At 42.8% G+C, this 13531-nt stretch overlaps 1 protein-coding gene and 1 long non-coding RNA gene across 2 annotated transcripts in view; one reads left to right on the plus strand and one right to left on the minus strand.

Moving 5' to 3' along the window:
• The window catches only part of LOC138683444 (uncharacterized), a 423605-nt gene that overhangs the window by 232040 nt on the left and 178034 nt on the right, over positions 1–13531 (minus strand). The window lies entirely within an intron of this gene.
• Positions 6430–13531, plus strand: part of LOC138683434 (5'-AMP-activated protein kinase catalytic subunit alpha-1-like) — a 35570-nt gene continuing 28468 nt past the window's right edge. The window contains exon 1 of the mRNA XM_069775202.1: positions 6430–6637. Within this exon, the coding sequence (XP_069631303.1) occupies positions 6508–6637 (130 nt within the window). The 5' untranslated portion in view covers positions 6430–6507. The remainder of the gene's footprint in view (positions 6638–13531) is intronic.

The following is a 13531-nucleotide window of genomic DNA, read 5'->3' on the forward strand; positions in this document are numbered from 1 at the left end:
TACAATACCCCGGTTCACGCGACACTATCTTATCCTCTATTGGCTGTGCAAGCTTCTTCACGAGGTGTCCAGCAGTTACTTATCTCATTCTTCGGCATCCAGGAGTTGTTTGTCAGGCTCTTCTTATCTTCCTTTTTCCCAGCGTACAAGGACACAGCGTCCTTGTCTGCTCCAGCACTTTGTAAACTTATGCTTCATTCCCACCTAACGGCTGGATTGCTCACATGCCCTCGCCCAGCCAAGAAATCCTCAACAACAGGTGACACCACCTAACCATTCCCAGAAATGTTCTCAATTCTTTTAGAATCTTAGGCTCAGGGAGACGACAGATTGCCTCCTTTCTCTCAGTTCCTAATTGTCTCTGTCCTTTCAGGATTTCAAAACCCAAATAAGTTACTTCTCTCTGGGTTATTCGGGCTTTTTCTTTTGACACTCGATATCCACTGATACCCAAAGAGTTCAAAAAGTTAATAGTTAACTTTGTGCATTGTTCTTCTGTCTCAGCTGCAATTAATAAATCATCCACATATTGCAACAAGATTCCTTGATTATTTTCTTTCTTCCAAATCTCTAATTCTCATGCCAATTGATTTCCAAAAATGGTAGGGCTGTTCTTAAAGCCTTGAGGCAAGACTGTCCATGTATATTGCATTTTTTCCCAGTCTCAGGATTTTCCCATTCAAAAGCAAAAGCTCTTGACTATTGGGATCCAAGGGAATACAGAAAAAGACATCTTTTAAGTCTAACACTGTGAACCATTCTTGTTTCTCTGTTAGGGTTGTTAACAAAGTATTAGGATTTGCTACTACCCAATGAATATCTTGTACTATTTGATTTATTGTTCTAAGGTCTTGAACCAGCCTGTAATCTTTTCCATTAGCCTTCTTAACAGGCAAAATTGGGGTATTATATTTGGATTCACATTCTATTAACAATTTGTACTTTAGAAATTTTTGTATTATTGGTACTAACCCTTTCTGACTTTCCAGTTTTAGGGGGTATTGTTTAATTCTTATCGGACTTGATCCTGGCTTTAAATCAATTCTCACAGGCTCTGCTCTTTTGGATTTACCAGGAACTTCCCCAGCCCAGACGACTGGAATTACAGCATTATTTACTTTGACTGGTATGATCCTCTGCTTTCGGTGACCGTCCTGCAACAACAAAGCCACTGCTTCGATATGTTTAGTTTCTGGAATTAAAATTTTAATCTCTCCATTTTTAACATTTAATTTCTGCCTCTAAATTCTCAAATAAATCTCTCCTTAGCAGGAGTTTAAGAGAATTTGTCACATACAAAAACTGATGAGTGACCCATTGCTTTCCTAACTTCATTGTTAAAGATTTAAAAAGGGTCTAGTTTCTCATTCACTTGTTGCACGAACACTACCAATTTCTTCAAAACTTAACTCTCCCTCTAAGGTATTTAAAACTGAAAAGGTGACTCTAGTGTCAATTCAAATTCAATTTTCTGTTCTCCCAGTTTAGCTGTAACCAGAGGTTCTACTGGGAGACTCCCCTCCGGTCCTCGTCAGATACTTTCACTTGAAAGAAAAAATCTACATATGGCACTTTATTCCATTTACTTTCTTCTACAAAATAACATTAACTGTAATATAGTATTATAGCTTAAAGTTCCATTTGTTGGCCACTTTTCCTGATCTTCCAAAACATACAAGGGCCACCAATGATTACAATATTCAATCATTTGATTTTTATATAAGTCATCATGCAATTCACCCCAATGTGCCAACAAACATCCCAACAGAGATGTTTTTGGTATCTTTCCATCAGTGGATAAATTTCCCATACTCTTACTCTTAAATAATTTGGCTAATGCCATTATGTTTATATATCAAATACCAAATATCTATTAAATATATATATCAAATATCAGATATCAATAATCAAATATCAAATGTCAAATACCGAACCAAATATCAAATGCCAAGTATCAAGTACAAAGTTTCAAATACCAAATGCATGTATCAAATACCAGATATCAAACAAATGCAAATAACAATTGTTGCCAGGTAATGGAGTCCACCTACTTGTCTAGGGCACGGACAAAGCTGACTTCCCTAGGCAAGAGCCATAACCAATATCCCCTGGCAAGATTATTAATCAGCAAAATATACTCACACTTAAAACTTCCAACCTTAGTTGGAGGCATTACCTTTGAGAACTCTATAGCATATAGGTTCCCTTGTTTCCCACAATTGTCCAACCCTGCAATAGCTTTCGCTTATGACTTACGGGCAGACGCCTAGGCTTCTACACAAATGGGTACCCTCTCAGCCCCAACCCTGTGAAGCTTTCGCCGCGCCTGACGGGCAGGCTATCCAAACAAATTTCAAAGAAGTGCCTTACCCTTTCTCCAGGGAATGTTGCAAGGAGCTTTATGAGTCGAGAGTGATGGTTCTCCCCGAGAATCCCTCGGTGCCGGCCGGAGCTCGATCAACACTCGATCTCATCCAGTCTCACTCGCAAGGTCCCACCTGGGAGGCCAAAACTGTTGCTGAAATCCGGAATAAAACTCCTTAACAGCAATGAGAAGTTAAGAAGCAGGCACTCCTTTATTGCAGCGCTGGGCACACAGGGGATCACTCCACCTAGTGTGTGCACCTGTCTGGTTTAATCATGCAGGTTAAATACACACCTGTTATACATATTCACTAAATTTCTGGGAAATGTCATACATAATCATCAACTGTCCGATAAATCATTAGCATATGTAAATGTCCCTTTACGCAGGCGTGGTGAAGTCTCTGGTGGTCTTCAGAAGCCCTCTGGTGGTCTTCCATAGTCTTCCTCACTTTGTCCGATAGTTGACCTCTCTTATGTGATTCTGCGCAGTACGATTTTCGCCATCATGTATTAGATTTACATAAAAGTACATTCAATGTTAATTCTTGAATTCAACGTTTCTAGTGATTGGCCCTCAGTCACACCACCTTATCAATATTCTTATACTAAAACATTCATTGGCTAATCTTACTTAATTCCACTAACTGGAATCTTGATCAAAGTGGGGTTTCTAAGCAACAGAACTAAGGTCCATAACGATCTCTCTTAGTTTCTTAGGACAAAACACTACAAACTAACAAATCGGTCGAAGTTTCTATGGTTAACTAATTTTAGACAATACTTATTCTTTTATGATTGTATACAGCACATTTTGTATGTTCCTAAGTTTCAGTGACTACATTGCGAGCTTCAAACCCCTATATTCTACAATCTTTACCTTTTGATCAAACCCAGCCTATATAAAATTTTAACTTATCAGAATATTTGTAACAATAATGTTCCCAACAGATCAATAACCAAAGAAAAAAATGTTGGTGGTCTCAGCTTGTATTTTTTTTTTAATAACAATAAGCGCTAACATGGGAAAAAGCCCATGCAGCCTTGCATGCCTTGTTACATTTGTTATGGACTAGGGCCTATAAAGGTCTGACCTCTCTTTAGAATTCAAAATTTAATTTATCACTGGAATCCTGTCATCTGCTCAGGTACACTTACAGAAACTGTTTTCAGCTATTTTATCGAATAGGTGCATTCTTACTATATATTCCCCATATATCCTGGAAATACTGGTAGACTATTTCAGGCTTTTTGCTGACTCAAGTAGTTGCAGATGATCCCAGCTATCACTTGGTTCAAACACATCCTACTGAGCAGCATTAAACTCTTGGAACTGAACTTCTGTTTTTATGTACATGCTTGGTTTTGTATTTCTGTGGCTTCTATCAACTGTTCTTGGTTCTATCTTGTGTGGTTTCTTCAAGGGCACTGCTGGAGGTTTCTCAAATGTGAATCTACTAACCAGCCTTCTACAGAAAACATTTTCAATAAAGCAATGTCTAGCCCAGATGCTTACTATATTTCTGCTGTGGGATATGGGACACAGAGTGTTGGTGGATAAAATATGCCACAAAGTAAAAAGTTGGTGAGTTTATGTTAGCCAATGTCAAATACCTTTTAATGTTAGCATTTTTAAAGCTAAGGCCTCATTTTATTTTATAATTGAAATTTAAGTAATTTAAAAGTCATGTTTGTGGAAGCTAATAGCTCTGAACTTGTTCTGTTTTTCCTTAAAAATAGGGGATGCCATTTACATTTAAGCAGAACTGTAGGAAATCACATGGATACAGATGGGTACAAAGTCTGATGCTTGCACGTTTCCCCCTCATGCTCTTTCTGTACATATGCCAAGGCTCTGTTAGGAACCAATGGGTCCAGCAGCAGAAGACAGGAAGTTCTGCTACAGAGCTCAAATCTGGATAAAGAGAAATTGCCAGATTTCTATACTCTCTGTTCTTCTTCTCCAATTACAAGAACAAAAGAATTGCATGACAACATGATTCTCAAGCCTACTGATGCTGAGCATCAGTTGTGATACAAATTAGAATTTCTGTAGGAATACTTCTCTTTAGGTGATGTCCAGAAAGGGCATAATTAACATATCTGAATTCAGGAAGTGAAAAATCTGGCACCTTTACACATTAATGCAGGCTTACTGGGGAACACTAGTACCTGCTTTTCCTGCACTAGATACAATCTTTTAATATTAATTTATTATGTTTATATTGAAACTTTATACTGGTCAATTAGTGCAGGCTGAAAGCTTCTCACATTTTCTGTTCAAAGATGATCCTCATGAAAGTGATTGAAATGAAAATTCTAAATTGCTCAAATAAAAATTAAGTATTAGTTTTATTTTCCTTGGTTTTACTATTTTACCATTTACAATATTATTTTATTTTATGTCATGCAAATTTTAACAGGGTAGATATTATGAGTAGTCCCTACATTGCTTACCAGCCTATGTTTTGGCATCAGCTGAACAAATTACTTGGTTTTATAAAATTAAAAGAAAAAAAGGATTATTTATATTTCCTATGACATTTTTCAGATTTTTTCCTCCATAGTAATGAACAGATGGGTTTTAATTTTTTATCCCATTAGGTTAGAGGGATGTTTTAAAATATAAAGATTATCCAGGGACCAGAATTTCTGTTTTCCAACTTTCTGTTAAATTCATGACTGCAACATAAGTAATACTGAATGTTCTCTGAATCAGATTTAGGACCATTACTAGAAAAAAATGTTTTTTAACTTCCTGATGTCTGCACATTTAAAAATCTTTATATTGTTTCTGTAATATATTTATCTGTTTGCAAACACATTCAGGGGCCATGCTTAGAGTAGGCAAGAGAAAGCAGTTTAGTTTATATCATTCACTTAGTCTGGAGAACTGGGGAAAGGAGGTGAAGGGACGGGAGTTGCCAGTAACCTTCCTCTTGAGTCAATGATCTCTCCATGCAAAAATATCCATCCAATTGTCACTCTTTCTCCTGTTTCATCTGTTTCTTTGAAGGCAGGGTTGGAAAGTGATTAAAAAATAATCCAGTTATAGTCAATGATAAAAGAATATGATCTTTGGTATGTAGAAAACACACAATGCATGAATGGAAGGAAGGATACTGCCCTAAATGCAATGTGAATGAATGAGCTGGCAAGACAAACTGGAGGACAGGTTATCTGGTCAAGGTAGTAGGAGTTAAGAGGGTCCTACTTCTCTTTGTATTCCCCTGTGCCTGGATGCCACTCCTCACGTGGTGTGGCAAAATGGGTTTGCTGGCCATCAGCCCTCTCAGCATCACTGGCAGAGCCAAGCCTATCAGCAACAACTGCATCTTGAATGGACTTTTAAATTGTGATATGCAACACACCGCATTATTAGTTGCCTGAAACCCTGCCTGCATGTGGGTATTCAGCTGCTGCCCCAGCGAGAGCTACTGCGTGCTCTCCACAGGCAGACCTTGCAGCATGCAGTGGCTCATTGCACGGCACCCCGCAGCCGTGGCAATGCAGACAGCCTAGCGATCTCATTGCAATAGCACGATATCTCAATTAAAAGTACGCATATGTTCGACACATCTCCTCGCTTTGGCATCAGGAGGGACAACCCGTGCTGTGGGGAGCGCTTAGCCCTAGCTTCCCGCTATCTGCGAGCACAGGCCCCGCGAGCGATGGCGGTGCCAGCCGGCAACACGGGGGAGCTTCAGCTTCGACGCAGTACCGCTTCCGATACCGGTGGGCCCAGGCCAGGCCCCTCACACCGCGCCAGCGCTGAGGGGAACCGTCACCGCCGCTGAGAAGCGCCCTGCGCCCGCCTTCCCCTCCGGTCCCGAAATCCGGGTGAATCCCCAGTGCTCCTCGGGGGAGGTGGTGGTGTAAAAACGCCCCGGCCCCCTCACTCCGTCCCGTAGCTTTCGGGGGCTGTTTCTCCCATTCCGCCGCCTCGCACTGCCGGCAGGGCCCGCCGGCAGGAGCCGCACCCCTTGGGGCGCCGCTGAGCCGACCCAGCCCTTCCCCCCCCCGAACAGCAATGGTTTGTCCCCGGGGAAGGAGATAAGTGCGGGGTTCACTGCCGGGTTTCGGTACGGGTGGGTACTGCGTGGTTTCTCTTCTCCTGCTAGCGTTGCAGTGCGGACGCGCACTATGCGCAGACTCGGTTCTTGGCTCAATATGGCGGCGGCGGATAAACAGAAGCACGAGCACGGGCGGGTGAAGATTGGGCACTATATCTTGGGCGATACGCTCGGTGTCGGTACCTTCGGCAAAGTCAAGGGTGAGTGGCGGGGAGTGGGGCCGCTGCCTGCCTCGCCCAGCGGTATGGCCCAGTCGGGCCGCAGGAGGTAGCGCGCCGGGCGGGTGTGTCGGGCTGAGCAGTGGGGTCTCCGTTGCCAGCTGAGGGACGTGGCTGCCTGCGCTCGCCTCGCGGCGGCCGGTCTCCTGGGGCTGGGGCCGGGGCCAGGCGGCCGTCGAGGCCTGACCGGGGCTGGGGGGGGGCGTGTGGGGGCCGGGCCGCCGTCCTAGTCTGGGCTTGACTCCGCTCCGTCTCCCGCTCAGAGTGTTGGGGGGGTGTCTGAGCTTCATTGGGGGTGGTGCCTGGCCGTACTCGCCGGACCGGCTGAGTCACCGGGCTGTGGCGGCGCTAGCACCGCGGGCCGACGGGTGTTACCGAAACAGCCGGTCAAAGAAACTCTCCAAGACTCGATTTTGGAGTTTTAGAAAGCGGGCATTCTTTATTGCAGCGCTGGGTGCACGGGGGATCGCTCCACCTATCGTGCACACCGTTACCTACAGCAAGCAAAACTTATTCCAGTCATTCATATTATCATTTATATAGTGTCCACCCTTTGGTCACTCGCAGTGTGGGTCATCTCTTTCTCCTAGCTAACTGGCCTTGGCAAGTTTTAATTACAAAAACTCAGCAGAACTCAAAGCTTATCATCAGGGCCCGAGGCCTCCTGTCTGTTGGTGCCTCCAGCACATACCATTGACAAAGATCAAGGTTTTTCTTATCTAATTAGTACATACCGAAATTTTGAAGTTTTCAAGCAAGCAAAAGTTCGTTAGTACAGCGATACAGTAAAATTTTCTTTCTCCTGCCTTTGTTCAAGGCATCATGAGGGTGGTGGGAGAGGGGCCGGGGAGAGCGACTGTAGGGCTGATAGTGTCGTCGTGGCAGCCGCGAGAAGGCATTTCACGGGCCGTTAGCTGGAGCCTCGGCCCCGCCGCGGTGGCTGCAGGGTGGGGGCCTGGGGGCTATGGTCTGAATGCCGTCGACTGAGTGTGGTGGTGTGGAAATAGCACCTGGTATGCTGTGAACGTTTTTCAGGAAAGAAGAGTTGTATTAGCTGACTTCTCAGGGGGGTAGGTCCCGCAGTTCTGCAGCAGGAAGTAATTGCTGGAGGAGCAAAAGCTTTCTCTTCTGTATTTAAGGAAGTAATTCCTGGAAGCTAATTATGCTGCATTTATTTAAAACATCACCGGATATATAATGAAAGTAGGCAGTCTTAATTCTTGAGCTGTCTGTTTTGCTGCACAAATACTAATACTTGATGCCCTTACAAGGAAGGCAAGCTTTCTCTCTCTACAAGGGGAGAAATAAACATAAAAAGATGGGCCTGAGATTAACTGGCAGCACAGCTGACACACAGATGTGGAAAGACTTTGTGCTAAAAACAGTTGACCAGTGGTTATCAAAGTTTTTTTTCAGCTCAGACTTAAACAACTTTTCCCAGTAGGGGTGCAGATGCCATGTGGTAAATTTGAAGCCTATTAGAAATAAAATAGAAATTAAACTCTCCCTTGATGCCATTCACCACAGGTAAAAAAACCCTGCATTATCTTAAACTGTTCCTGCTGTGGTGTTTGTGAGAACTGTTGAAATATTGGGGTATGAAAATTGAAAACATTGTTTCACAAATGAGTTAGACTAGACTCAGGTTGTATTCTTAAAATAAGTTTGGGGTTTTTATGATTAACCTAATGGATTGCTCATGTACCAGTATAACCAGTAAAAAAATCCCAGCTTATCCTGTTGTATCTAATGTGCTAGCTGGCTTTTAACATATCTTTTTTCAGTGTAGCTGTTCCTATTGTATGTTCTCCGCACAAGCGCTTTCAACTATTGGCATGTTCTGAAGAAATTACTGATGTTTCAGCAGTCTCTTACCATGTTTCATTTCAAATTTACCTCCCTTTAGTTTAAATTCTTCTTCCCAGAAGTAGCATCAGATCATGGGCATCTCTTTGTATGATTGAAGAAAGTGGGTGAAGAGCATGGATTTCCCTCTCTAGAAATTGAAAGCGATGTTATGGATGGTGCTTTGCGTAACAGTAGAACCAAATCGTACCTGGAAGTTGCTTGTTAATAAGGAACTTCTGGCATGCTATAGAAAATAGGTATATATTTGACTCTAAGAATATCTAGGAAAGCAGTGGAAGAATATTTTGAGAGTAAAGCCCATTGAGTCTCCTTTTTTTTTTTCCAAGGTTGGCTTATAAAGTGACACCATCCCCCAGCCATTGGGGAGCAGTGTATAAGCTGGCACAGGCAGGACACAGGAACAACCGCAAAACCATGGATGAAATGCAAAGAGTAAATTTATTTTTGTTACCTCACTAACCAGAGGATCCCTGAAGCAGCACCCAGGCAGAGGCACACAAGTGGGGACGCAGGCACTGCTGAGCTCAGTCCATGCTGGAGGATCACCAAACCTGCTGTTTTCACCTGTATTTCAGGAATTTGTGCAGGTGTAGTTTACCACCATGCTTTGATTTTTCCCACAGCAGGGCAGGAATTTCAAGCATGTTGGATAGGGTGCCTCTAAATCTACCATAGACCTATGTTATCTAAACACAGATGTTCTACTTGTCAAGCACACAAGACTAAACAACAATTAGTATGATATGGGGTTTTTTCTACACCCCAGCTGCAGGTCACTTGAGCATGTTTATAATCCTCCTTGCCAATCCTCCCTTATTTTCCCACATTCCACCCCCTCACTCAAGGGACCACTTCTGCTGGGGCTGCAAAGCTGGAGGTGTCTGTTTGGGCTTTGTTGCATTAAAGGGTAAAGGAATTTGGCAGAAAATAAACCCCCTTGCATTCCAGCTTATCCTCAGATGTCAGAGGGGCTGGAGGCAGCTAGGTTTAGTTTCTGAGTAATGTCCAATTCAGTGCTATAAGTCCAGTCATGTAACTATTGTGATGGATGCACTTATAGTACACTGCACTCGGCTTAGCTGCATTCAGTGCACGAGAATTACCAGACTTAAGGAGTTTGGTTGCGTTAACAAGCTATCACGACTAGATTAATGAGCAGCGCAGTTTATTAAAGCAACAGTACAGGTTCTTTTGGATTGCCAGTGATAAATATGCTGTCCGCAAAGCATGTGCAAATGATAATACAGTCGACTACAAGCGCATTAAATTATGAAAGAAAAGAGCTCTAAAGAATTCTAAGTTTCTCCAGGAAGTACTCGGTACAGCCAAGTGTTTGAATCTCACCCAATAGGCGTCCCTATGGGGGGGGAAGAGAGGTTCAGCCTGTCGACTGATCCCAGAAGTCAGCGATGTCCTCCTGACTTGTCTATGATGGTATCTTCCCTAATAGTCTTCCTCTTTTGGGGTCTTTATGTCCTATTTTTCCTTTTAGGTGGAGCTTGAGTGATTCTAGTCATATATACCTTTACTTAAATTGGTATAAAATTCTCTCACTTTGCTTTTAAAGGTATATGCTAGGAAAAATTCAGAGCGCATGCTCCGTGGGGGGGTGGTTGCACCTTGGAGGTGGGTAACTTTTGGGATGGAGGTGTGTTTTGGTATTATAATTATATTATAATGAGCAAAGTTCACCCAGAGAACATGATTTAGCGTGTCACTACTCCAGAACTGGGCATGTGTGATATAAATCAGAAGTAGGGCATTAGGTTGACAGAACCCCCATTATTTTACCTCCTTGTTTCAGTGGATTCAATGCAGGGACTAACCGTTCTTGTTCCTATTGTTCCAGTTCCCTATCCCTGTGATCACAGAGCCTGGCCACGGCATCTCCGCTCCATCCTCCATGTTGTTTCTCTTAGAGTCAGCATACCAAGTTCCCCTGGTGTTGCCAACATCTAAAAGCTGCAGGTTGTGTTGCTTAGGGAACTACCATGGAACCGATTCTTTATATGTCCACTGCATTCCACCCTGGAGGTTCACCTTCCCTTGAGGGGGGGTGTGTCATATCAATAAGTCACCTCCAGCAATCATCCCACAGGGTGTAGGGCAGGGTAATTTACAGAGGCATTGTCGTGGTAATAAACACATATAGAAAAAAGGAATAAACTTCTCTCTACAATCATGTTTTGAATTGGGCTCCCACTCATCCTGTCAGGGAATTAAACTACTCAGCCAGCCAGGCACCACCAGTAGGTTGTTTCATTTGATGCATTAAGTCCTGGAGATGTTGAATGTCATCCTCTATGCTGGCTGATTCATCAGTTATGTTGAAGCAAGACATGCCTTCAAAATTGGAGCAGTGTTTATGGTGTTGAAGAAGATGTGATATTTCACTGCCAACTGATTTTGTAATGTTCCTTGGTGTACAGCCATTGCCTACTTGAAAAAAATAACAAGGAACATTAATATCAAAAGCACTTAGCATAGTATAATTCTGTAATACAGCTACTGGGGTTAGCATGCCAATGAAATGCGTTGTCAAAAGATCTTCCCTTGATACAAAAGGCAGATAAGTTAGTTACAGTAGAGGCCAACTGAATCCAAGTATTTAGATGTTGATCTTGTGAAAATGTATCTAGGGCACGTGCTTGTAGTACAAGACTACAAAGCATGATGAGCCAACCTGTGATAAGGGAGGAAAACAGGAGCATCATCTCCTTCCAGTAATAGATATTCCATTGCTCCAGCTCCTTCATCTAATATCACTCTGGGTTTGATAACCTGATGTGGGGCAATTGCCCACACAGATTGGAGAGCTATGGCTTGTGCTTTTTCAGATTGAACTTCAATTCGATGTTGGGCTTGCAACACCAATAACACTGTTCCAATGCTATCTCCTCTAGATAAGGCACAGATATTTGTTGAAGATATCTAAAATACAAGAACTCGAGAATCTGATATCAACAAAGGATGTAAAATAAGAGAAGTTGTGGTACAGAACCATATGGCATTCTCAGGGGTTATTATCTGAATCTTTGTGTCTAGGCTAATAGGTCACAGTCCCATCATGCAATCCATTGGTGTAAACAATTCCATTTCCCCTATAGTTAATATTTTGGGAGAGATACCATCTGGAAGAATTTCAATCCTCACCATGTTTTGTACTGGAGGTGTTGTAATACCATCATAGGGTGCTTGATTATGAATATTCTGGCTGTTTAACAAAAAAGCTGCTATAGTAAGCTGTGAACTCCAATGTTGTAAAGTTTTAGTACTGGTTAGCTTTTTTAATTGTTCCTTCAACATTCCATTCATTCTTTCAGTCAAGCCATTAGCTTGGGGATGGTAGGCAATGTGGAATATCCAATCTATCCCTAGCCCTTGAGCCCAATCTTGGACATTATGTCCACTACAGTGTGTTCCTTGGTCACTTTGTATTTGGTGAGAAGGTTCATATTGATGAATGAGTTGTTTTAATGCTTCAGTTGTGCTATGCTGATTAGTATATTTGGTGGGTTTAGCAAAAAACAGTCTTGATACTGTATCCACAGCAATATAGTGTCCTTGATGAGGGCAGGGGGCCCATGTAATCAACTTGCCAGGTATTCAAGGTCCATTGACCACGTTTTATCTTTCCCCATGGCCTATATAATGCCCTTAAATGTAGCTGCGTACAAATACTACAGTTATGTGCATGTGCTTTATAAATATGTAATGGCTATCAAAAAGAAAGCATTAGCAAGATCTATCACTACCTTCCAGGGTTGTAAATTTTTACTGATTTTTCTATGAGAGTAACCATGTCTAGTACTGTAACTGCAAGTGGGGGGGTGACTTTATTCAATTCTCTATAATCTACAGTCATTTTCCAAGTGCCGTCTGGTTTTCAAACAGGCCAAACAGGATTATTAACAGCAGTCATGGTTTCCTTAATGATTCCCACTTGTTGAAGTGCCTGAACGGTTTGAGTAATTTCCTCCTCCCCCCCCTGGAATACAATATTGTTTTACAGTTACCACCTTGGCAGGCAGGGGCAGCACAACAGGATCCCACATCAGGAATCCACGCAAGATGGTTATAGATTGAATAGCAAATCCTGCTTGTGAAGTCCTGAAGCAGAAGTGACCGTTTACATTTCAACTGTTTGTCCTGCCAACACATCAGTGCCCAAGATATATTCTTTAACTGGGGCAATTAACGCCGTTGTGGTAAATGGGAGTGGCATTTCCTATTGTTAAGGTAACCTTAGCTCGGAGGGCAGGGGTCAGATTTCCCCCTAATCCACAGATTTGCAATGTGGCTTCTTTGTTATTAATATTACTATGTAATACAGTAACCTCAGCTCCAGTATCCACCAGAGCTAACACATGTAAAATCCCCCCAGACCACCACTTTATAGCTAAAGGAATGTAGGGGCGTCTGTCCTCTTCATGTTAAGAGGCTACAGTGGTGTCAATTTTGGGGGACCTGCCAAACCTTCATTTCTGCTGTTTTGGCATTTGCTAGGTAGTGCCTTGCCTTGAGGTGGCAGGCGGGGCGGAGGGTGGACGGGGAGTTGGTGGTGGGGCCAGGGGCGGTCGGCTTTTTTGTGTCGGTGCTAACTTTTGCCATCAGCAAAACATTTCTGATGTGATCCCATTTATTTCTGATCATGGGACACCAGCTTGTACGAGATCATTCCACATTTGTTTCCTCCTCAGTTGTGATGTAACTCCTTTTGGTTTTGCCAGCTTTCCTTTATTCACCACCCGCACAGATGGTCCTGAAGTTACAACCCCAATTTCCCTCAAGGTATTTGCTAGGGTGCCTACATTACCAGTAGCATTTGTGACTGCTGGTATAATCAAGGGTTTTAGTGAGGCAGGCGCTCCTCTCAAAAGCTGCACTTTGATACTTCTTGTTACTGCTACCCTGTCTGGATTGAATCCCGTAATCAATGCATGAACCATTGCTGTTCTCAAAATGTTCCCAGGCACATCAGAGTAAGATGATAAGCAGTACAGCAAG

Source organism: Haliaeetus albicilla, chromosome W, assembly GCF_947461875.1.
Source record: "Haliaeetus albicilla chromosome W, bHalAlb1.1, whole genome shotgun sequence".
Taxonomy (NCBI): domain Eukaryota; kingdom Metazoa; phylum Chordata; class Aves; order Accipitriformes; family Accipitridae; genus Haliaeetus; species Haliaeetus albicilla.